Source organism: Coregonus lavaretus (assembly GCF_964263955.1).
Source record: "Coregonus lavaretus genome assembly, contig: HAP1_SCAFFOLD_2044, whole genome shotgun sequence".
NCBI lineage: Eukaryota > Metazoa > Chordata > Actinopteri > Salmoniformes > Salmonidae > Coregonus > Coregonus lavaretus.
The window spans coordinates 37,174-62,292 of record NW_028165202.1 but is presented as its reverse complement, the minus strand read 5'-3'; the positions used below and the strand labels follow the sequence as shown (position 1 = coordinate 62,292).

The following is a 25,119-nucleotide window of genomic DNA, read 5'->3' as shown; positions in this document are numbered from 1 at the left end:
TATACTATATCAGTACCCAATATAAACCACATATATATAAAAGGTATATTTTTAACTTAGGTCCCTACATCATGTTTACAAGTACTGCCGGTAGTTCTACAAAATGGTATGTGAGCGTGTGTGTGCATTAAATACAAAAAGACAATGGCAAAGCATACCTGATAGGCGCCGTAGCACAACAGTGTTATATAGATAGCTGATTAATATTCTATAACTGAGTCATTTCAAGCTTTATGATTATAAACATCATATACAGCTGTAGGTCCAGTATTTCGCGACATAAACATTACAGCACCAAACGTTTCCGTCATTTGGCAAAATTCAAGCTTTAAGTGAATGTCAAAATGCTTTATAAAGTGTTACTGTGTGTGGTGCTGTGATTTGTATAAAGCTAGCAAATAACATTTCCCCTCATACTTTCGCTTCCTTTTTTTCTCTCAGTAGTAATTTTGTTTCCTGATAAATCTTGGTGTGCTTTCTGCTTGGCACAATAGCACAGCCCACTTAACTTAAACTCATAAATATGGCTGTGATAAATTAGTCACAAAACAGAATTTTTGGTTCCAAGATTTGTGCAGGGAAAAGATAGACTAGTAATAGGATAAAATCATAATGTTCAGGGCATCTAAACATCAAATCTTCCTGTCGGCAAATAATGCCCTTTCTTTGACGTCTTTCCTTCTAAAAACATGCACCAAGCAATATACTTACAGATTTGACAGAAAGTACAGTCAAAAATTTAAACTGAACTTCTTTGATAGCAGTTTACAACAAAACAGAAAAAAAATTATATCATTGAATAAGACCATAATAACTTTTCATAAATTAAATAATATTTCTTAAGATGATTGGCCTATTGCAACTAAAATCGCTGTACACCCCCAACTCCCCAAAAATAAAATCACCATAAACCTGATTTCAATATTTCATTTTTATCTCTTTCTCTAGTGAGCACTAGGCTCAGAGTCTGACACATAGAATATCTGTACATCTTGGAGTCCTGCTCTACCAAAGCTTCTCTCTTTGTCTCATACACTAAAACCGTGTAAGTAACCTCGAGGTTTGATAGCACTTTGGAGTTGTTGATTGTTTACCAGCTTTATTTTATTTTTTTAAATCGTGAACTATTTTTAGTTTGTTTCTATCTGAGCTAGTCGCTAGTCGTCCTCTGGGGCGGCACCAGTGTCGCCCTCCTCCAAGTTGGTTTGGTCGTTGTCGTTAGGCTCCTCCCCCTCGTCAGGCTCCTCCCCCTCGAAGTCGTCGTCTTCGCGAACGAACCCCTCCAGGGTCTCCAGGCCCTCCTGCGTGGCCTGGTGGGAGTCGGCACAGTCCACACACACGCCGTAGCGCCGTGAGCCGTGCCGTATCCCCACGCTGGCCGCCAGCATGAAGATCTTTTTGCACACCATGCACTTGTACTTTTTGTCCTTCTTGTGCACCTGTAGGGATGGGGGGGGGTGGGAGACAAGGGTTAATGCTGCGTTCATGTGCTGTCAGAATAATTAGAAACTTGGAAATGAGAAACTCCAGGAAAGATCTTGGAATCATCATAAATACGAAAGTTGAAAACCATAAGTTAAGGCTGAAATATGAATGTGAAACTGACACTCCCCCAATCCAGCTAAAGTCATGGGAGAGACTTCTACATAGAGGAAGGGTGGCGACAGTTACAGAGGAAGGGTGGGGGAGGGAGAGAGAGAGAGAGAGAGGAGTTACTATCTACTTCACTTGCTTTGGCAATGTTAACACACGTTTCCCATGCCAATAAAGCCCTTGAATTGAAATGAGAGAGAGAGAGAGAGAGAAAGAGAGAGAAAGAGAGAGAAAGAGAGAGAAAGAGAGAGAAAGAGAGAGAAAGAGAGAGAAAGAGAGAGAAAGAGAGAGAGAGAGAGAGAGAGAGAGAGAGAGAGAGAGAGACAGAGACAGAGACAGAGACAGAGACAGAGACAGAGACAGAGACAGAGAGAGAGAGAGAGAGAGAGAGAGAGAGAGAGAGAGAGAGAGAGAGAGAGAGAGAGGACAGTGATGGAGTGGGAGTCCATGTCAATGCTGAAATCATATCAGAAGATACTTTTGAGTAAAAAAATAAATGTAAACATTTTGATTTGAGTGTAATACCCCTTTAATTGCGAATTTTGCGACAGAGGATTGTGCTGGTCTAGTGATGCTTTTGCTGCTACATATGTCATGACAGACAAACAAAAGCCCACCCGATTGATGCAAACAATCATGATTGCGCCGGGTATGCTTACTTTGCAGTTAACATTTAATTGAGAAGGTTTTTGGGGAAAGTCTCCACAAGACTGTTATCATGATCCCTAACTGGATACACAAAGTGAATGATAGACAGACAAGCGCGCACGTCACAGACAGACGGGCGATATTGCTGAAAATGTATTGGCAGATATTGTGGTACATTTGGCTTTTTAAGCCAATAGTGGCTAACTAGGGGTGGGATTATGTCAATGTGGATTTGATTGGATAGTAGCCGGGAGCTTGATGTGTCTGATACTTGTGAGAGTTGTTTATGACAGTTTGCTGTGAAACACGTGAAAAATACATGTACTTTCAGAATTGATTGGTGAGCTACTCATAGGTGGGCTGGTAGCCACTGTTAGCTCTCTATTGACCTGTTGGATACTCCTGGTGTAGAGGGACATTACACCAGAGGGACACTACACCAGAGGGACACTACACCAGAGGGACACTACACCAGAGGGACACCACCACACCTCACCCCAACCCCCTCTTTTACGCTGCTGCTACTCTGTTCATTATTTATGCATAGTCACTTTAACTCTACCCACATGAACATATGACCTCAATGACCTCGACTAACCGGTGCCCCCCCCACATTGACTCTGTACCGGTACCCCCTGTATATAGCCTCCCTACTGTTATTTGATTTTACTGCCGCTCTTTAATTATTTGCTATTTTCTACTTATCTATATCTTATTTTTTACTTAACACTTATTTTCTTTTTAAACTGCATTGTTGGTTAAGGGCTTGTAAGTAAGCATTTCACTGTAAGGTCTACACATGTTGTATTTGGCGCATGTGGCAAATAACATTTGATTTGATATGGTGATATGGGTGTCGGGTCTGACCAGGAAATGAACAGTTAGGGTAGGGTCTAACCAGGGAATGAACAGTTAGGGTAGGGTGTGGGGTCTAACCAGGGAATGAACAGTTAGGGTAGGGTGTAGGGTCTAACCAGGGAATGTCTCTTGACGTGCTCTCTGCGGGTGAACAGCTTGCCACAGATGTCGCAGCTGAAGGAGCGGACACCGGAGTGGATGATGAGATGCCTCTTTAGTGTTCTCCGGTGCTTAGCGATGTAGTTACAGTGGGGACACTTCAGCTTATTCAGGGCTATGTCGGACGACTCGCCTGAGAGAAAAACACAGGTTATCAGGCAGGAGGTTGCTTTCTAATCAGTTGACACAGACAATGAAGAGTGGAATTGGGGGCAGTCATTTGTAGAGCCACTCCAGTCTCTGGCGGTGGAGCCCCTTGGTTCTTCCCTTCCCAATAAAAGAGAGGAGGTGTTGGGTGTGGTGGTGGGATGAGGGGTTGTGTGTGTGGTTGAATCCTCAGTGAGAGGATATCATGTTTACTATGGTGTTTATGGGATGGAAAAACACTCACTCAGAAACCGTTAAATACTCAACTGCGTCAGTTGTCATGGCAACGCTAATGTCTAGGGTAATAAGTACAATTTGATTTCTCTACCGAAATCTTGTTTTACCATTAGCCCACTGACATAAAACATTCCACATGTGTAGTTAGGAAAGAATATCAACAAAAAAAATGCTGTGCCTCAGCTGCTATTAACATTTCACAAGATGTCAACACACCAGGTTAAAGTGTTCAAATAGTACAGCCTCGATAAGCAATTTACACAATTGTGAAGAAAGATGTTTGACAAATCTAGTATGTGAGAAATGTGTAGTGACGTCATACCACCCTCCTAACATCTAAACCACCTAAGGGACAACTGTAGATGTGACTCTAGTTAAACTATTGATTTGGCTGGCTAGGCTCACGTCACAGACAGCTGAATGATAGGGTCCTGCCTTTGTCTTTGTTTGAGCCAAGACGCTCTAAACAAAAGCGTTGTCAAGCAGGCCAGGTCGCCAGGGGGCTGAGGAAAAGCAGGTCACCTGTGCTGTGCTCAACTAGCTACAGTGCTATTCACAACACCATCTTGGGGGATATTTACATTTTAGTCAGTTAGCTCCTATCCAGAGCAACCTACAATACTGTAAGTATTCCGATCATTGATCATCACCATCATATTAACCAGCCACCAAATTAGGTTCACGACATAAGGTTTGAAAACAAATCTGTCATAAGTATGTGTTTAGTAATATCGAATCAGTATATATATATATATATATATATATATATATATATACATACACACACACACACACACACACACACACACACACACACACACACACACACACACACACACAGTGGGGGAAAAAAGTATTTAGTCAGCCACCAATTGTGCAAGTTCTCCCACTTAAAAAGATGAGAGAGGCCTGTAATTTTCATCATAGGTACACGTCAACTATGACAGACAAAATGAGAAAAATAAATCCAGAAAATCACATTGTAGGATTTTTTATGAATTTATTTGCAAATTATGGTGGAAAATAAGTATTTGGTCACCTACAAACAAGCAAGATTTCTGGCTCTCACAGACCTGTAACTTCTTTAAGAGGCTCCTCTGTTTGAACTTGTTATCAGTATAAAAGACACCTGTCCACAACCTCAAACAGTCACACTCCAAACTCCACTATGGCCAAGACCAAAGAGCTGTCAAAGGACACCAGAAACGAAATTGTAGACCTGCACCAGGCTGGGAAGACTGAATCTGCAATAGGTAAGCAGCTTGGTTTGAAGAAATCAACTGTGGGAGCAATTATTAGGAAATGGAAGACATACAAGACCACTGATAATCCCTCCAAAGATGTTCTATGGGGTTGAGATCTGGAGACTGGCTAGGCCACTCCAGGACCTTGAAATGCTTCTTACGAAGCCACTCCTTCATTGCCCGGGCGGTGTGTTTGGGATCATTGTCATGCTGAAAGACCCAACCACGTTTCATCTTCAATGCCCTTGCTGATGGAAGGAGGGTTTCACTCAAAATCTCACGATACATGGCCCCATTCATTCTTTCCCTTTACACGGATCAGTCGTCCTGGTCCCTTTGCAGAAAAACAGCCCCAAAGCATGATGTTTCCACCCCCATGCTTCACAGTAGGTATGGTGTTCTTTGGATGCAACTCAGCATTCTTTGTCCTCCAAACACGACGAGTTGAGTTTTTACCAAAAAGTTCTATTTTGGTTTCATCTGACCATATGACATTCTCCCAATCCTCTTCTGGATCATCCAAATGCACTCTAGCAAACTTCAGACGGGCCTGGACATGTACTGGCTTAAGCAGGGGGACACGTCTGGCACTGCAGGATTTGAGTCCCTGGCGGCGTAGTGTGTTACTGATGGTAGGCTTTGTTACTTTGGTCCCAGCTCTCTGCAGGTCATTCACTAGGTCCCACCGTGTGGTTCTGGGATTTTTGCTCACCGTTCTTGTGATCATTTTGACCCCACGGGGTGAGATCTTGCGTGGAGCCCCAGATCGAGGGAGATTATCAGTGGTCTTGTATGTCTTCCATTTCCTAATAATTGCTCCCACAGTTGATTTCTTCAAACCAAGCTGCTTACCTATTGCAGATTCAGTCTTCCCAGCCTGGTGCAGGTCTACAATTTAGTTTCTGGTGTCCTTTGACAGCTCTTTGGTCTTGGCCATAGTGGAGTTTGGAGTGTGACTGTTTGAGGTTGTGGACAGGTGTCTTTTATACTGATAACAAGTTCAAACAGAGGAGCCTCTTAAAGAAGTTACAGGTCTGTGAGAGCCAGAAATCTTGCTTGTTTGTAGGTGACCAAATACTTATTTTCCACCATAATTTGCAAATAAATTCATAAAAAATCCTACAATGTGATTTTCTGGATTTATTTTTCTCAATTTGTCTGTCATAGTTGACGTGTACCTATGATGAAAATTACAGGCCTCTCTCATCTTTTTAAGTGGGAGAACTTGCACAATTGGTGGCTGACTAAATACTTTTTTTCCCCACTGTATATTTGCGCGAAAAAAAACATATGGGAGATTGGAAGTGATGCAGACAATTACATTGATGGAAGTTACAATCTTTCTGAAATATTAAAGCTGATCTACCCCCTAAAAAAACAAAAAAACAATTGAGATGGTTTGGGATGAGTCGGACAGCAGAGCGAAGGAAAAGCAGCCAACAAGTGCTCAGCATATGTGGGAACTTCTTCAAGACTGTTGGAAAAGCATTCCAGGTGAAGCTGGTTGAGAGAATGCCAAGAGTGTGCAAAGCTGTCATCAAGGCAAAGGTTGGCTATTTGAAGAATCTCCAATATAAAATATATTTTGATTTGTTTAACACCTTTTTGTTTACTACATGATTCCATATGTGTTATTTCATAGTTTTGATGTCTTCACTATTATTCTACAATGTAGAAAATAGTCAAAATAAAGAAAAACCCTTGAATGAGTAGGTGTGTCCAAACTTTGGACTGGAAGTGTATTTCTGAACAGACAATGAGCCAACTACTATACACTATAATCACAGGAGAACACAACCCTTACCATTCTCCCAGGACCCCCCTATAATCACAGGAGAACACAACCCTTACCATTCTCCCAGGACCCCCCTTGCCGGGACTCTTGTAGGAGGCTGTATTGGATCTGGTTGGCCAGTTCTGTGAGAGGTGAAACAAAGACATGATAAGAGGGAATAAGCTTTGAGGGGGGACGGGGGACGTACACAAACACCAGGCCCCACCTATCCCCGGAGTCTTGTTCAGCAGGGCACACCGTCGCAAAACGTTTTAAAACAAAGTTAAAGTTAAAACGAAAATGAGAGTTTCTTATTGGACAAGTCGCTGAGGTAGACCCTCCCTGTTTCTGTCTGACTTCGTTCTTTCCATTTGGTGCCTAATCCCAGATGAACACGACCCTGGTGCCTAATCCCAGATGAACACGACCCTGGTGCTGCCTATGTTCTGTCATCCATTCCCTAGACTGCTGTAAGCAGGACACTTCTTCTAGCCAGGACACTGTGTTCTGCAGCCTCTCCCACTGGGCTATGGATTAATAAGTGAATGACAGGATGGAGCCCTCAGCCCCTCACTGAGGATCACTGAACAGGCTTAATTAGCCCTAGCTCAGGGCCTGGCCCTCAGAACCTATTGTTAAGTACCTGACCACGGGTCCTATTCTCTGTTCTGTCTGCCTGGGTCAATATTTGGAATGGTGAGGACAGCCCCAGTGCATTAGGGGGGATTAGGGAGGGAGAGAGGGTCAGACCTTAAAAGCTTTGCACCTCCGAGGGATTGAGGGGAGTTATCTATTGTGTGTGCGTGTGCTTGTGTGTATAAAGAGTCAGCAACCATGCAGCCCGCCCTTTTAAACAATCCAACAGCCTTGTTTGGAGAGGAACCAAGACTTTATAGCCATGAATCCAGCAGCTCTGCTATGGTACAGCAGGGGGGGGATGTCCCTGTGGTTCACCTAAAGCATAGCTCCTGTTTTTCCGGTACCAAGCATAAGACAACAGACTGGAAAAGGGAGAGACTATCGAGACCTGTTCAATAAGAAATCTTCATTTTCTGTTGCAAAACGCTGTGCCCTAATGAACATGATCCATGCTGCTACAGTGCTCAGCCATGCTAAACAGCAGCTTCTCCTCATAGTAATCCATACTAGTACAGTTTAGAAGTACTACTACTTTAGAAGGGATTTTCCTCTGATATGCTGAAGAGACTGAGAGAAAGGGAGAGGTCGAAGTGCCAAATTAGGGAATCATATTGTTGCATTAATGATGACACACACATGTTACTGGAAAACCCTCTCTACATTAAAGTGCCCTGAGGAACATGAGCTAAGATCATTTGTGTTGTGTTTAAAGGAGCCTGAGGGAAGAATGTGTCCACTGCTTTCCTTCATTAGGAGTGAAAACCCCCCACTTAATACATGATATCATTCCATACAGCATACCACTTAATGGGGGGCAGAGCTGGGACTGTGTATGTGTGTGTGTGTGTGTGTGTGTGAGCGTATGTATGTGTGTGTGTGTGTGTGTGTGGCTGTGACAGGCTCATAGACTTAGAGATTACCCAGGGTTTCTGTGGTATGGGGCGGCAGGGCGAGGAGAGAAGTGGGCCAGCTTAAAAACGCTGGCCATACTCATATATGCATACCAGGCTGGCTGGCCTTCACTCTGGATCAGACCTGGGTTCAAATACTATTTGACATTTTTCTAACACTTTGAGCATTATCTCAAGCCCGCCTGAAGTGCCAGATGGGCGGGTTTTGCAGTTTGGGGATTATTTTATTGGTCCATTAAGCCAGGCAAGCTCAATCGAGCACAGATAAAGTATTTGAAATGATTTCAACTAGTTTTTGAACCGCTCTGGGTATGGTGACTATCTGGTCACACTCGCTGCCATCCATAGCTGAGAGAGGCCATGTCTAGTCAGGCTCACTCACTCACTCACTCACTCACTCACTCACTCACTCACTCACTCACTCACACACTCACACACTCACACACTCACACACTCACACACTCACACACTCACACACTCACACACTCACACACTCACACACTCACACACTCACTCACTGTGGAACAGGGCTGAATGCTGAACTAACTCAGACTTCTGCAAACTTTAAATGCCATGACTAGAGGCATGGTTGTCATACCATGTCAGACTAGGAACTACATAGAAAATGCTAGGACGTACACATTCACTAAAACAGGCCTGCTGTTTGGTCATCTAAAGAACTGTTGGTCGTTCATGTGTTGTCTGTGGGGGGGGGGGGGGGATTTAGTGCAGTGCATTTGGACAACAAAGTTGTATTGTTTTGAACTGTTGGTCTGACCATTGGCTACCTAAAGATCTGCTGGTGTGAGTGAGAGGAGGGTGAGGTGACGTACCTGCGTTCTCAGAGAGGAAGGAGAAGTCCTCCCTGGGATAGGAGGCTGAGGGCTGGATGAACATCCCTTCGTCAAACCCTTCCTCCGACTCCGGTGGGATGTTGTAGACGAACCGCCGAGTGATCTGTTTTTTCCTCCGCCCGCTACCCGGCTCCGCCCTCTGATCTTCCCGCTTCACTGCCACCGGCCCGCCCGCCGCCGCCCCGGGAGCCGGCTCGTTCCAGACGAACACCGGCCCCGGAACGCTAGGCGGCTCGTTCTCAGCCGACTCGGACGAGTTCTCGCAGCCCCAGCCGGAGCTCCCCAGGGCACAGCCCTCCCCCGCAGACACCTCCACATCACTGGGCTCCTCCTTCACGCTGCCTCCCCCTGCCTGGTCCCCATTGTTGACATGACCACTGGCTTTTATCGACAGCTTGGACAGGATGCTGGTGGCCCAGAAGTTACTCCCAGGCTTCTTGTTGGTGCTGCCGTCCGAGCCCACCTGTCCTGCTCCATCTTTGGCCACCGTTCTCCTCTTGTTGTAATCCACCACCACTGAGTCGGGGGCCTCCTGCTTGATGCTGATGTTGAGGGCTTCCTTGATGAACGACCGACATGAGCCCACCACCTCAGTCATCTGGAGGTAGGAGGCCACGGACATCACCTCGATGGCGTTCTGACTGGTCAGCAGGAGGTTACCGCTATACAGGAAGTCCAGGATGACTGAGAACCCCGCCCCGGCCGCCACGTCGAGGTGGGTGACGGTGACTGTGGTCGTCTGGTCACACGACGAGGATGAGTTCTCACTCTTGGTCAGGCAGTAGAGGGTCTTGAAGTAACGGCTCCCGGCCACGAGGATGTTCTTGTGCGCCCGGAACACCTCTCCACTCACCACGATGTTGACGTCACAGAGGATACCTCCTTTGCGTTGTTTGTTGAGTTCCTGCAGCAGCTGGTAGCAGTAAGAGTCCTGGTTGGGTTTGTTGTTCCTGTAGTAGTCTTCTGTCTCCATGTCTGTGCCCTTGGGGGAGTCTTCACAGCCAGGCCGCTCCAGCTCCTGGTAGACAACACACACACACACACACACACACACACGATTATTGGCTAGGGACAGAAAGGACAGGGACAAGGACCGGGGTGCACCTGGCAGGGGTGAAACTGGTCTGACTGGCTCCATAATGGGGAAGGTGAGTTGTGGTGTGGGGTTGCTTTGCCTGGTGGAAACTGGAAATGTAGGAAAGCCTACCACTACTACTCCAAAATAGGTAAATACACTGTCACGAGAGAGTGGCTTGGGTTACGGTTACTCCCAACCTTTCAGATGATGGTGCAGGTCACCTAGATCCAGATTAAGCCTATTTATTCTCTATCAAGATAAATACTATTTTCTTCCCATTTTTTTCTTCTTCTTGCCAACCCTCCCTCCATCCTCCATGGGAGTTTCCCAAGCAGGGCAGCAGGCCAAGTCGGTACGGAGCAGAACACAGCACTAAGTGAACGGTTGCTACACTAACACACTGTCTGCATACATTTCTGCCTCGTTTTTTAAAGAAATTGCATAGCAGATGTCCTAATCCTGAGTAATTTACATTGCTCGAGCCCCCCCCATCCCTATCTGCCTACTCTGACTGACTGGAAGCCCTTGTCCAAGCAGGCAGGATGGGGTTGTAATCAGGAGCAGCAAGGCTCTCTCTTAAATGCCAGCTAATGCTAGATAGAGGGAGAGATGGGGGGATATAGATAGATAGAGGGAGAGATGGGGGGGTATAGATAGATAGAGGGAGAGATGGGGGGGTATAGATAGATAGAGGGAGAGATGGGGGGGTATAGATAGAGGGAGAGATGGGGGGGTATAGATAGAGGGAGAGATGGGGGGTTATAGATAGAGGGAGAGATGGGGGGTTATAGATAGAGGGAGAGATGGGGGGTATAGATAGAGGGAGAGATGGGGGGGTATAGATAGAGGGAGAGATGGGGGGGGTATAGATAGAGGGATAGATGGGGGGGGTATAGATAGAGGGAGAGATGGGGGGGTATAGATAGAGGGAGAGATGGGGGGTATAGATAGAGGGAGAGATGGGGGGGTAGAGGGAGAGATGGGGGGGTATAGATAGATAGAGGGAGAGATGGGTGGGTATAGATAGAGGGAGAGATGGGGGGTATAGATAGAGGGAGAGATGGGGGGGGGGTATAGATAGAGGGAGAGATGGGGGGGGTATAGATAGAGGGAGAGATGGGGGGTATAGATAGAGGGAGAGATGGGGGGTATAGATAGAGGGAGAGATGGGGGGTATAGATAGAGGGAGAGATGGGGGGTATAGATAGAGGGAGAGATGGGGGGTATAGATAGAGGGAGAGATGGGGGGGTATAGATAGAGGGAGAGATGGGGGGTATAGATAGAGGGAGAGATGGGGGGGGGTATAGATAGAGGGAGAGATGGGGGGGGTATAGATAGAGGGAGAGATGGGGGGGTATAGATAGAGGGAGAGATGGGGGGGTATAGATAGAGGGAGAGATGGGGGGGTATAGATAGAGGGAGAGATGGGGGGGTATAGATAGAGGGAGATATGGGGGGTATAGATAGAGGGAGAGATGGGGGGTTATAGATAGATAGAGGGAGAGATGGGGGGGTATAGATAGAGGGAGAGATGGGGGGGTATAGATAGAGGGAGAGATGGGGGGGTATAGATAGAGGGAGAGATGGGGGGGTATAGATAAAGGGAGAGATGGGGGGTATAGATAGAGGGAGAGATGGGGGGGTATAGATAGAGGGAGAGATGGGGGGGTATAGATAGAGGGAGAGATGGGGGGTATAGATAAAGGGAGAGATGGGGGGGGTATAGATAGAGGGAGAGATGGGGGGTATAGATAGAGGGAGAGATGGGGGGTATAGATAGAGGGAGAGATGGGGGGGTATAGATAGAGGGAGAGATGGGGGGTATAGATAGAGGGAGAGATGGGGGGGTATAGATAGAGGGAGATATGGGGGGTATAGATAGAGGGAGAGATGGGGGGTATAGATAGAGGGAGAGATGGGGGGTAGAGGGAGAGATGGGGGGTATAGATAGAGGAGAGATGGGGGGTATAGATAGAGGGAGAGATGGGGGTATAGATAGAGGGAGAGATGGGGGTGGGGGTATAGATAGAGGGAGATATGGGGGGTATAGATAGAGGGGTTAGATAGAGGGAGGGGGTATAGATAGAGGGAGAGAACAAACACAAATCAATCATCAATGGAAATCAAATTTAATCAACCCATGGAGGTCTGGATTTGGAGTCACCCTCAAAATTAAAGTGGAAAACCACACTACAGGCTGATCCAACTTTGATGTAATGTCCTTAAAACAAGTCAAATGAGGCTCAGTAGTGTGTGTGGCCTCCACGTGCCTGTATGACCTCCCTACAACGCCTGGGCATGCTCCTGATGAGGTGGTGGATGGTCTCCTGAGGGATCTCCTCCCAGACCTGGACTAAAGCATCCGCCAACTCCTGGACAGTCTGTGGTGCAACGTTGCGTTGGTGGATGGAGCGAGACATGATGTCCCAGATCAATTGGATTCAGGTCTGGGGAACGGGCGGGCCAGTCCATAGCATCAATGCCTTCCTCTTGCAGGAACTGCTGACACACTCCAGCCACATGAGGTCTAGCATTGTCTTGCATTAGGAGGAACCCAGAGCCAACCGCACCAGCATATGGTCTCACAAGGGGTCTGAGGATCTCATCTCGGTACCTAATGGCAGTCAGGCTACCTCTGGCGAGCACATGGAGGGCTGTGCGGCCCCCCAAAGAAATGCCACCCCACACCATGACTGACCCACCGCCAAACCGGTCATGCTGGAGGATGTTGCAGGCAGCAGAACGTTCTCCACGGAGTCTCCAGACTCTGTCACGTCTGTCACATGTGCTCAGTGTGAACCTGCTTTCATCTGTGAAGAGCACAGGGCGCCAGTGGCGAATTTGCCAATCTTGGTGTTCTCTGGCAAATGCCAAACGTCCTGCACGGTGTTGGGCTGTAAGCACAACCCCCACCTGTGGACGTCGGGCCCTTATACCACCCTCATGGAGTCTGTTTCTGACCGTTTGAGCAGACACATGCACATTTGTGGCCTGCTGGAGGTCATTTTGCAGGGCTCTGGCAGTGCTCTCCTGCTCCTCCTTGCACAAAGGCGGAGGTAGCAGTCCTGCTGCTGGGCTGTTGCCCTCCTACGGCCTCCTCCACGTCTCCTGATGTACTGGCCTGTCTCCTGGTAGCGCCTCCATGCTCTGGACACTACGCTGACAGACACAGCAAACCTTCTTGCCACAGCTCGCATTGATGTGCCATCCTGGATGAACTGCACTACCTGAGCCACTTGTGTGGGTTGTAGACTCTGTCTCATGCTACCACTAGAGTGAAAGCACCGCCAGCATTCAAAAGTGACCAAAACATCAGCCAGGAAGCATAGGAACTGAGAAGTGGTCTGTGGTCACCACTTGCAAAACCAGTCCTTTATTGGGGGTGTCTTGCTAATTGCCTATAATTTCCACTGTTGTCTATTCCATTTGCACAACAGCATGTGAAATGTATTGTCAATCAGTGTTGCTTCCTAATTGGACAGTTTGATTTCACAGAAGTGTGATTGACTTGGAGTTACATTGTGTTGTTTAAGTGTTCCCTTAATTTTTTTTAGCAGTGTATATATATATGTACATATATACACACACAGTGCATTCGGAAAGTATTCAGACCTCATTACTTTTTCCACATTGTTACGTTACAGACTTATTCTGAAATGGATTAAATAATTTTTTCCCCCTCATCAATCTACACACAATACCCCATAATGACAAGCGAACATGTTTTTAGAAATGTTTGCAAATGTATTACAAATAAAAAACTGAAATACCTTATTTACATAAGTGTTCAGACCCTTTGCTATGAGACTCGAACCTGTGGCAAATTCAATTGATTGGACATGATTTGGAAAGGCACACACCTGTCTATACAGTGAGGGAAAAAAGTATTTGATCCCCTGCTGATTTTGTACGTTTGCCCACTGACAAAGACATGATCAGTCTATAATTTTAATGGTAGGTTTATTTGAACAGTGAGAGACAGAATAACAACAACAAAATCCAGAAAAACGCATGTCAAAAATGTTATAAATTGATTTGCATTTTAATGAGGGAAATAAGTATTTGACCCCCTCTCAATCAGAAAGATTTCTGGCTCCCAGGTGTCTTTTATACAGGTAACGAGCTGAGATTAAGAGCACACTCTTAAACGGAGTGCTCCTAATCTCAGCTTGTTACCTGTATAAAAGACACCTGTCCACAGAAGCAATCAATCAATCAGATTCCAAACTCTCCACCATGGACAAGACCAAAGAGCTCTCCAAGGATGTCAGGGACAAGATTGTAGACCTACACAAGGCTGGAATGGGCTACAAGACCATCGCCAAGCAGCTTGGTGAGAAGGTGACAACAGTTGGTGCGATTATTCGCAAATGGAAGAAACACAAAAGAACTGTCAATCTCCCTCGGCCTGGGGCTCCATGCAAGATCTCACCTCGTGGAGTTGCAATGATCATGAGAACGGTGAGGAATCAGCCCAGAACTACACGGGAGGATCTTGTCAATGATCTCAAGGCAGCTGGGACCATAGTCACCAAGAAAACAATTGGTAACACACTACGCCGTGAAGGACTGAAATCCTGCAGCGCCCGCAAGGCCCCCCTGCTCAAGAAAGCACATATACATGCCCGTCTGAAGTTTGCCAATGAACATCTGAATGATTCAGAGGAGAACTGGGTGAAAGTGTTGTGGTCAGATGAGACCAAAATCGAGCTCTTTGGCATCAACTCAACTCGCCGTGTTTGGAGGAGGAGGAATGCTGCCTATGACCCCAAGAACACCATCCCCACTGTCAAACATGGAGGTGGAAACATTATGCTTTGGGGGTGTTTTTCTGCTTAGGGGACAGGACAACTTCACTGCATCAAAGGGACGATGGACGGAGCCATGTACCGTCAAATCTTGGGTGAGAACCTCCTTCCCTCAGCCAGGGCATTGAAAATGGGTCGTGGATGGGTATTCCAACATGACAATGACCCAAAACACACGGCCAAGGCAACAAAGGAGTGGCTCAAGAAGAAGCACATTAAGGTCCTGGAGTGGCCTAGCCAGTCTCCAGACCTTAATCCCATAGAAAATCTGTGGAGGGAGCTGAAGGTTCGAGTTGCCAAATGTCAGCCTCGAAACCTTAATGACTTGGAGAAGATCTGCAAAGAGGAGTGGGACAAAATCCCTCCTGAGATGTGTGCAAACCTGGTGGCCAACTACAAGAAACGTCTGACCTCTAATTGCCAACAAGGGTTTTGCCACCAAGAACTGTACATTGTGGTCCTCTGTAGCTCAGCTGGTAGAGCATGGCGCTTGTAACGCCAGGGTAGTGGGTTCGATCCCCGGGACCACCCATACGTAAAAATGTATGCACACATGACTGTAAGTCGCTTTGGATAAAAGCGTCTGCTAAATGGCATATTATTATTATTATTATTATTATTATGTTTTGCAGAGGGGTCAAATACTTATTTCCCTCATTAAAATGCAAATCAATTTATAACATTTTTGACATGCGTTTTTCTGGATTTTTTTGTTGTTATTCTGTCTCTCACTGTTCAAATAAACCTAACATTAAAATTATAGACTGATCATGTCTTTGTCAGTGGGCAAACGTACGAAATCAGCAGGGGATCAAATACTTTTTCCCCCTCACTGTATAAAGTCCCACAGTTGACAGTACATGTCAGAGCAAAAACCAAGCCATGATGTCGAAGGAATTGTCCGTAGAGCTCCGAGACAGGATTTTGTCGAGGCACAGATCTGGGGAAGGGTACCAAAAAATTTCTGCAGCATTGAAGGTCCCTAAGAACACAGTGGCCTCCATCATTCTTAAATGGAAGAAGTTTGGAACCACCAAGACTCTTCCTAGAGCTGGCTGCCCGGGCCAAATTGAGCAATCGCGGGAGAAGGGCCTTGGTCAGAGAGGTGACCAAGAACCTGATGGTCACTGTGACAGAGCTCCAGAGTTCCTGTGTGTTTAGGTTGTTTAAAAAAAAAAAAAAAATCAATTTTAGAATAAGGCTGTAACGTAACAAAATGTGGAAAAAGTCTGAATGTATATATGGGGGATTGGAAATGATGCAGACAATTACTTTGATAGAAGCCACACTATCTGCAATATTAAAGCTGATCTACCCCCTAAAAAAAATGACCTAGGCCTACTTCCTGGTTGCATAAAGATTCATCTTTACCATCTTTAACCCAGTAGCGTTCACTGGGTGGTCTTGACACCAGAACTGACAGGTCACAATGGTGGGGATACGTCCTGTTATTGACGCCGTTAACTGACCCAGTAACCCAGACTGGTCACAATGGTTGGGGTACAGGCCTGCTACAGTACTGCATGTAGGCTCTGTGAGATGGGCTGCAATACGGAGCTATGGAGTCAGGCTAGGACTCCCTCGTCTCTCCTGCTCCAGCTCGGTTCATCCTTCATCATTCCTCCAGATGTGCCACGTGTTACAGTGTGTTAGTGCTGTTGGAGAGCGGATGCTGCTGGATCGGCAGGTCTCTCACACTGCTCTGGCTGACTGGCTGGGTCCAAAAGAGAACATCATGGTGACAATATCCACCTCTGACGTGGCCATTTGTTGTGAGCCAGGCCTAGAGATAGTTAGTGGTGGAATAATAAGTGTACAGGGGCAGGGGTCGTTGATGAGAGAGTTGGTCATCTAAAATAAATTCCATCTGCATCCTTATGCTATGTATAGGTTACTACTATCGATGTTGCCTTTATTAAAATAGCTGACTGGAACTACTTCAATACATAGCCTACCTACCAATGGATATCCTGTGATGTACTATAATCTCTTACAATGCCCTTAGAGTAAAATTCTCAGAACGATATCTCACAACACCAAAACAAACCAAGGGCCATGCGGGCAACGAGAGCCCTGGCTAATGAGGCCACACACACAAAATGATCAGTAACATTGTTCTCAGAGACAACACCACCAGTTTCTGTTTACCCTTGCCCTTCCTCTATTCACCCCAAATACACACAAACACCCCTGTTCCTCTAACATCCATCTACCATCCTGAGGCCAGCTAGCTCCACACCTCCCCTAACCTGACCGTCTCCCAGATGACAGAACACTACTACAGCAGTGTGAATGACCCTAAGGTGTGTGGAGGGGAGCCAGGCCTCTCAACAATGCAAAGGGATCCTCATAGGGTTGAAGGATTCCTGGGAAGAATTCTCTCCCTCCCCACCCCTCTCTACACTTCCCTGGCCTGCACCCCCTAAGCCCCAATACACATCTATTTCACAGGGCGAAGCATCTGCAGACAAGAGATAAGAGGAGCCCCCTCGGCCCACTCCGAGGGCCGAACACTACCCCGACCCAACCCAGGGCTGTATGGTGGTGCTGTATAGACCAGAACTGTACAGCCCAGACCCAGGCTGTATGTATGAGACCCACAGGCCCACAGTCAGTCAGCCACAGCTGCTTTGGTCTGTGTGTCCTCGCTATAGCAGAGCTAATCGAGTTAGGTTAGCCACGCAGCTGGGCACGACTTTGGTCTGGAATTAGGTGAAGAAAATAATGATGCCATATTCATGTGCTGCTACAATGCAGTTCACACAGTTAATATTCAAACAGTATTAGGCTACTATTATATACGGGGAAAACACCACAGGGAAAACCTCATTTGCATATATTTAACTTTGACCTTAAATAAATTACAGAAATGTAAGAGATTTTAAAGACCATCTAAAACCATATAAAAAAATATGCCTCGACGTGAAATGAGGCTATAGCAAAGTGTTTAAATACACGGTGGATAAGGCAGGTGGTGTCTGTCGTGTCCCTCCCTCTCCTTAACATCTAAACCCATGCCAGGGTCTTGTTGCCAACCATCCGGGGTCGTCTTGTTTCTAGGGAGGAGGACTACTGCTTCATCTGCTCTAATCTCTCCTCTCACTGGATTTCCTTCTTAATTCGTGATGTGTACAAGTTAGTGGATTGGACGGAAGGAACTAGCCATGCAGTGTGATCCAATCCTCTTGCATTTCACTGACAAATTAGAGTCAAATTGTGGCTGCATGCTCTTAATTCCCCTGACAGCTTTAATCAGAGTCAGGATAGAAAGTGATAGATATCCATTTGGTAACTGGGATCTGTAGTTCTCATACATACATACATACATACATACATACATACATACATACACACACACACACTACTGTGACTACCCTTTAACCCTGTGTAAAAACACTGTAGCCTAATTACTAGTCACAACATGTTGTTAGATAGGATTTTAGTAATTGCTTTGTAATTGTGTAGTAGAGGAGTCTGACAGTTTTTGTACATACACAAGTGGAATGTTTCATCTCGTCCAGAAGCGGTTTCATATGTCCTATGGTCAGGACTATTCCAAATATGTGATTTATTTGCATCAATATTAACATATTAATCCTTTTCGCATTGGTAATTTCACCAAGTAGGCTAATCAATGTTTGATATCAAGCTAACAGCGGGAATAACCCTTGGTGATGGTCTTTCAAGAGGGTATAATGGTTTCAGTTCTCCTCTACATACAATCTGACAATGTATGGCTATATAATTATATGATATGAAACAACCATACCATAATATTCCCCCCATTAATCCATACATTGATGGGGTGACAAGGTCAGATGTTGCTGTGCTGACCCATGATGCTGCCTGCATACATATGAACCCATTAGAGTCAAATTGTACCCATTAGAGTCCCATTGTAACCTATTCACAGAAATAATTGCATCTGAGGCCGGGAGGAAGGGTAGAGGTAGCTAGCTCTCAAGCTGCTGGGACTTGATTTACCTCTCCTCCTGTCCAACCTAGCCTGTGACACACCATCTATGGATTTTGGGGAGTCATCTAGCACAATGCCTCTAATTTAGGTGCCCCAAAGGGGAGGAAGTGAGAAATGCGCCAGAGGACATTCTGCTCTTTACTGTGAGCGAGCCAGTAAAATGACATTTAAAGCAGAACAGAGGAGTGGTTGGGTAGGCAGGGGTTCAATTCCCCAAATGCTAATAGGGTCAAGCCCTTCCCTTTGGCGACCTCTAGCTAGCAATCAACCAAGGTAGTTGCTGATAACTAGTATGTGTACTGTCCTTGTGGCTATGGAAATGTAAAATAACAAGCGAAGCTAGCTAGCCACCCATTACTTTTAGAATAGTACTGTAAGCTAAATGGGACTCACACTGTTACTGGCCTACAGGCTAACTCGAACTAGCCAGATTTGTTTAACTAGTTACTGGTTTCTGTAGTAATGTCACCATTAATCACATTTTATTCACGTGAGCTGTAGGTATTTAGATTGACATGGGATCAGGCTAGCTCCCATTTACTATCAAACATTAACATCAGTTTCAAACTAGCAAGTGACATTAGCTAGCTAAAGTTAGCGAAATAGGAAGCCAGCTAGCTAGCTAGCCTCTCGCGGGGAAATTAAACTGCCAGGGAACTGTTAGGTCGCACTAGCCTGGCTAGTAAGCTACTCGAAGTCAGCTGTGCCTAAAACAGAAGCTTAGCAAGCCAATTAGTTAGTTAGTTAGCTAAGGTAGCCACTTAGTATGGTTAGCTGGCTGTCTATTTTGTTTCTCAGATAATATTTGCTAACTTCGCTAGCTACAGACAACTAAAAATGAAAACCATAAATGACGCGGATGACACTTTACCTGCTTCGTCGGGTCATTCCTCCCGTGCTCAGAAGACAGGTGATGTCTCAGCAGCAAGGGCCGCTTGTAATTTCGACTACCTCTGACCAGCTCGTCGTTGTTTTTAGTGGCAATGTTGTGACACCAGGAACAAGACATTAGTCCCGTCTCCTGACAAAATGTGAGCCATGGAAACTCCTGTAGCCATGAAGCTTGGAATTGGGAGTGTTTTTGGAGTAGCGTCTGCGGTCTCATTTCTACCCAAGACTTCCTGGCAGCTTCGCCTCTGTTGTCCTCGGATCCCGTGCCACCGCTGCCTAAGACAGCGCCGTCCTCGCTGTTCAGGCAGTTACCCGCTGTCCGGCTGTTCCCTTCCCTGGACTCGTCTTCTCCGACAGTTACTGCCACCCAACCGACACGATCCTCTCCGTCCCCGGCTGCCCAGTTGCCCCCTTCCGGGTCCTCTTCCTCCTCAGCCTCTGGTTCTGTGCTATCGCTGACAGACCCCCCACCCTCCACTCTCCCTTGCGATGGTCCTTTTGCCCCCAGGTCCCTATCCTCTTCTTTATCTGGCCTGGTCCCGTTCAAATGTCGGTCTTGACAGGCCTGGGCCTCCCAGCTTTTACTGTTGCCCCCACCGACACCACTGGAGCTGGTTACGGCTAATCCACCTCCTCGGAACGCCAGCGACCTGCGGTTTCTCTCTCCGGACATTTTCTTAATATATTAAAATCTACCACTTTCTTAACAATATTCCTACCGACTAATTTATATTTATTTAAGTGTTCTATGTTACGGATCCGAATTAAATGGCTGGTTGTCGTTTTTTCCGCTTTGGCCTCCTGGTGAGAGTATGTAGGTTATGCGGAAATAAATAAAGCTTTTAAACGCATAATGAATTTCAGGGTTCTAGCTGCGTCCGCGCAGGCCTGCAGAGGTCGAATGGCAACGACTTTCCCCACAATGCACCTCGATCAGAGAAGGGGGGCTGTGTGGGGGCTCATTTAAAGGAAGATGGGGGTGCGGTTAACAGCATGGCGTCTTTTATTTGAGTGGCTTTTCATCTTAGGTTTTGCTTGTCTTCACCAATACATCCTTGTCCTCCTTTCATACCTTCTTCCAAGCGGGGTGACAGTCCCCTTGTATTAACTGCGTCAAATAGATCAAGTGCGCTTATCGTGTATGTTTTATATTAATTCCAATGGACAGGTACAACAAGTGATCTAACGCACAAGGTGTGGTGGTGACATAGCCTACCGGTTACCACAGCCACAAAGTCAACATTGGCAAATCGTAAAAATTCCTGATTTTTTGTTGTTGTTGCTTTTGGGCAGTGGTGGAAAAAGTACCCAAATGTCATACTTGAGTAAAAGTAAATATACCTTAATAGAAAATTACTTAAGTAAAAGTGAAAGTCACCCAGTAAAATACTACTTGAGTAAAAGTCTAAAAGTATTTGGTTTTAAATATACTTATGTATCAAAAGTAAATGTAATTGCTAAAATATACTTCAGTATCAAAAGTAAAAGTATAAATAATTTCAAATTAATTATATTAAGCAAACCAGATGGCACCATTTTCTTGTTTTTAATTTATTTATGGATAGCCAGGGGGCACACTCCAACACTCAGACATAATTTACAAACGAAGCCTTTGTGTTTAGTGAGTCCAACAGATCAGAGGAAGTGGGATGACCAGGGATGTTCTCTTGATAAATTGAATTGGGTCATTTTCCGTTCCTGCTAAGCATTCAAAATCTAACGAGTACTTTTGGGGATCAGGGAAATGTATGGAGTAAAAAGTACATTATTTTCTTTAGGAATGTAGTGAAGTGAAAGTTTTCAAAAATATAAATAGTAAAGTAAAGTAAAGTAAAGATACCCCAAAAACCTACTTAAGTAGTAAATTAAAGTATTTTTACTTAAGTACTTTACACCACTACTTTTTGGTCTAAATTTAAGGTTAGGGTTAGGCATAAGGTTAGCAGTGTGGTTAGGGTTGAGTCTAAGGTTAGGGAATGATTAACACTTTCATGGTTCTTTGCATACCAACTTTTCCCCCACTACTATTTCGTTATTTTCAACAACAACAACAAAAATAATCCAACATCACCCCTTTTGTTTATTATAAACTTATAATACAATTAACTACAACTAATTTAGTCCAAATGTAGGCTATATCTTTTGTTAAAATAGATTTTGTGAAAAACCACAGCTATATCAGAGATAATGTTATACTCAATCAATAACAATCAAAATAAGTAAATATTAATTGCTTGGAAATGTACACAGTCAAATGTGACTGAGTGGAATATATAGCTATTCAAATGAGGTTTTATTGATGAATGGACCAAAACAAGTAGCCCTAATTAATTGGCTTATAAATGTATAATGATATAGTAATACATATATGTTTATGTCAACATCATCAGGAGTCTATAAAACATTCGTTTTGGTATACATTATTAATTGTCAGACCTGATTTTACATTGTTGTTGTTTTTTTAAGTTAAAGATCCATACAAAATATGGGAATTTATATTGATCTATTCTAGCCTATGATAATGTAATCCCATGGAAACTTTCTCCTGCTACGCTGCTCCAGCAGGTGGAAGCCTTTCATGATTCACAGAGTTGACTGACTTACAGCACAGTTACAGTAATGAGTGGCATTGTTAGGCCTAGTGTTCAGTGTCCTGTTTCAAAGTCAGTAAATTAAGGACTAAGCCAGGACACAGTGTCTGACTCTGCTTCTGGTAATGGCATGTGTATTTAAAGCCTTGTCAGGTCTAAATCCAGAGAGAGAGGGAGGGTAATAAAATATGCATGCCCAAAACAATCAGTCTCTCTCCATTTAAATGGCTCAAATGTGTGTGTTGTACTACGGACACAATTGTGTCTATTGTGGTTATAATGCATGTATTTTTATTTATTTTAATGGGAATGAATAGATCAATAATGATGAATGATGGCAGGTGTGTCAAGGCCAGAGTAAAATACAGTTCCTGCAGAAAGTATTCACACACCTTGACTTTTTCAAAATGTTGTTGTCTTACAGCCTGAATTTAAAATTGATTAAATTCATATTTACACACAATACCCCATAATGTCAAAGTGGAATTGTCTTTTCGAATTTTTTTACAAATTAATTAAAAATGAAAAGCTGAAATGTCTTGAGTCAATAAGTAATCAACCCCTTTGTTATGGCAAGCCTAAATAAGTTCAGGAGTAATAATTTGATTAACAAGTTGTATAATAAGTTGGATGGACTCACTCTGTGTGCAGTAATAGTGTTTAACATGATTTTTGAATGACTACCTCATCTCTGTACCCCACACATACAGTACAATTATTTGTAACGTCCCTCATTCGAGCATTAATTTCAAACACAGATTAAACCACAAAGACCAGGGAGGTTCTCCAATGCCTCACAAAGAAAGGCATATATTGATAGATGGGTCAATATTTTATTTTTTTAAACAGACATTGAATATCCCTTTGAGCATGGTGAAGTTATTATTGCACTTTGGATGGTGTATCACTTTGGATGGTGTATCACTTTGGATGGTGTATCACTTTGGATGGTGTATCACTTTTTCAGGATAAAAAAGAAACAGAATGGAGCTAAGCACAGGCAAAAGCCTAGAGGAAAACCTGGTTCAGTCTGCTTTCCACCAGACACTGGGAGATTAATTCACCTTTCAGCAGGAAAATAACCTAAAACACAGGGTGAAATCTACACTGGAGTTGCTTACCAAGAAGACAGTGAGTGGCCGACTTACTGTTTCAACTTAAATCTACTTGAAAATCTATGGCAAAACCTGAAAATGGTTGTCTAGCAATGATCAACAACCAATTTGGCAGAGCTTGAAGAATTGTAAAAAGAATAATAGGCACATGTTGCACAATCTAGGTGTGAAAAGCTCTTAGAGACTTACCCAGAAAGACTCACTGCTGTAATCGCTTGCAAAGTTGATTCTAACATGTATTGACTCAGGGGCTTGAATAATTATGTAAATTAGATATTTCTCTATTTCGTTTTCAATAACTTTGCAAACATTTCTTAAAACATGTTTTCACTTTGGCATTATGAGGTATTGTGGGTAGATGGGTGAGAGAAAAATCAATTTAATCAATTTTGAATTCAGGCTGTTATACAACAAAATGTTGAATAAGTCAAGGGGTATGAATACTTTCTGAAGGTGCTGTATTTAGATCTTTCTTAATATATGGATCTGGTCAAGGCAGTCTATGGTTATAGTCTGAGTCAAGTCTCATATTCTGTGTCTATCTATTAATTAGGTTACAGGTCAGATTGGAACATAGTCTAGAAGATCAGTCTGCCACACATTCAATCCATTAATGTACAGTATGTTCAAAGACCTCAATTAGGCTATCCTACATGCAAATGAAGAAAAACACCATAACAAAATATGAAATATTAGTTTATCAGCCTTGGTGTGCTGAAATAGATAGTTTGATTAATGTACTGAGGGGTATACTATAAAACAGGTTCAATGAGTTAGCCAGCTAACTTTGATAAACAGACAGAAAAATAAATAACTGTTGATTTTCTGGTTCATTAGGTAAGCTAAACGTAGATATGTGTTTTTGGTTGTTGACTCAATTAGACCATGCTCATCTCAAGCTTATCTTAATTTTTTTTTTTAAATAAACATTAAGGCAAGTGAGCTGACTAACCCATTGATTCCACTTTATATGATACCCCCCTGGAGTTGATGGCGAAAAAATTAACCACGTGCCTGGCTCTTGTTTACACTTCTACGTGCTCTTTCTACGGCTTGACGTCACAGAGGACCCCACCCCTACTGCCTAGCAGCATGTGAGTGCACAAAATTGCAGGAGAGAAGTGGGGAACCTGCAAGCTTTTTGACCAAAAAATAATAGCAGAAACAGCATACAGCGTAAGGATGGAGGAAGCAGATCAAGGTAATGTATTTGCTATAGCATACATTGCAGAATTACATTCATATTACTGACAAGCATTTTTTTTAAAAGCACAATTTAGTTTGTTTTTAACCAAAGTTAGCCAGCTAGCTGTAAGCTAGCCTCGTCGCGAAACAGTTGGGAAGCCTGGGGAAGTTCCAACATAGACAGAAAGATATGTATAAGTAACCAAGATAGTTCATCTGTGTTGTTTACAGTGGGAACAAATGAAGCATAGTGGGCAAAACAAGCAGGGAGTTGGGCAGAGACAAGCTAGCGAGATCCTATTGGCGCGTTGCAGTATGTATTTACATATTTCCGTTAGGGAACGTGTGAAGTGCGCGTGTGCACAAACTCAATTCGACCTTGTGTAACAGTTTTGCTTCCGTCCCTCTCC

At 44.3% G+C, this 25,119-nt stretch overlaps 2 protein-coding genes across 2 annotated transcripts in view; one reads left to right on the top strand and one right to left on the bottom strand.

The window, feature by feature from the left end:
- Positions 1 to 434: 434 nt before the first annotated feature.
- LOC311116161 (zinc finger and BTB domain-containing protein 10-like) lies at positions 435 to 20,566 on the bottom strand. The gene is made up of 5 exons (XM_084191283.1): positions 19,799 to 20,566; positions 9,044 to 10,082; positions 6,738 to 6,803; positions 3,216 to 3,391; positions 435 to 1,439 (listed from the first exon to the last, which is right to left on the bottom strand). Exons 1-5 carry the CDS (start codon positions 20,489 to 20,491, stop codon positions 1,158 to 1,160), a joined length of 2,256 nt encoding a protein of 751 aa, XP_084047409.1. The 5' UTR covers positions 20,492 to 20,566; the 3' UTR covers positions 435 to 1,157.
- Positions 20,567 to 24,607: 4,041 nt separating this feature from the next.
- The window catches only part of LOC311116162 (tumor protein D52-like), a gene marked incomplete at its 3' end in the record, with an annotated part of 34,101 nt that continues 33,589 nt past the window's right edge, over positions 24,608 to 25,119 (top strand). The window contains exon 1 of the mRNA XM_084191284.1: positions 24,608 to 24,725. Coding sequence (XP_084047410.1) covers positions 24,707 to 24,725 — 19 coding nt within the window. The 5' untranslated portion in view covers positions 24,608 to 24,706. The remainder of the gene's footprint in view (positions 24,726 to 25,119) is intronic.

Excerpts from the sequence above, each read along its gene's own strand:
- LOC311116161 (XM_084191283.1), bottom strand. The coding sequence starts at position 20,491 with ATGTCCGGAGAGAGAAACCGCAGGTCGCTGGCGTTCCGAGGAGGTGGA. Across the intron at positions 6,804-9,043 it reads CTTCCTCTCTGAGAACGCAG|AACTGGCCAACCAGATCCAA; the intron begins GTACGTCACCTC and ends CACCTCTCACAG. Across the intron at positions 3,392-6,737 it reads AGGGGGGTCCTGGGAGAATG|GCGAGTCGTCCGACATAGCC; the intron begins GTAAGGGTTGTG and ends TTTTTCTCTCAG.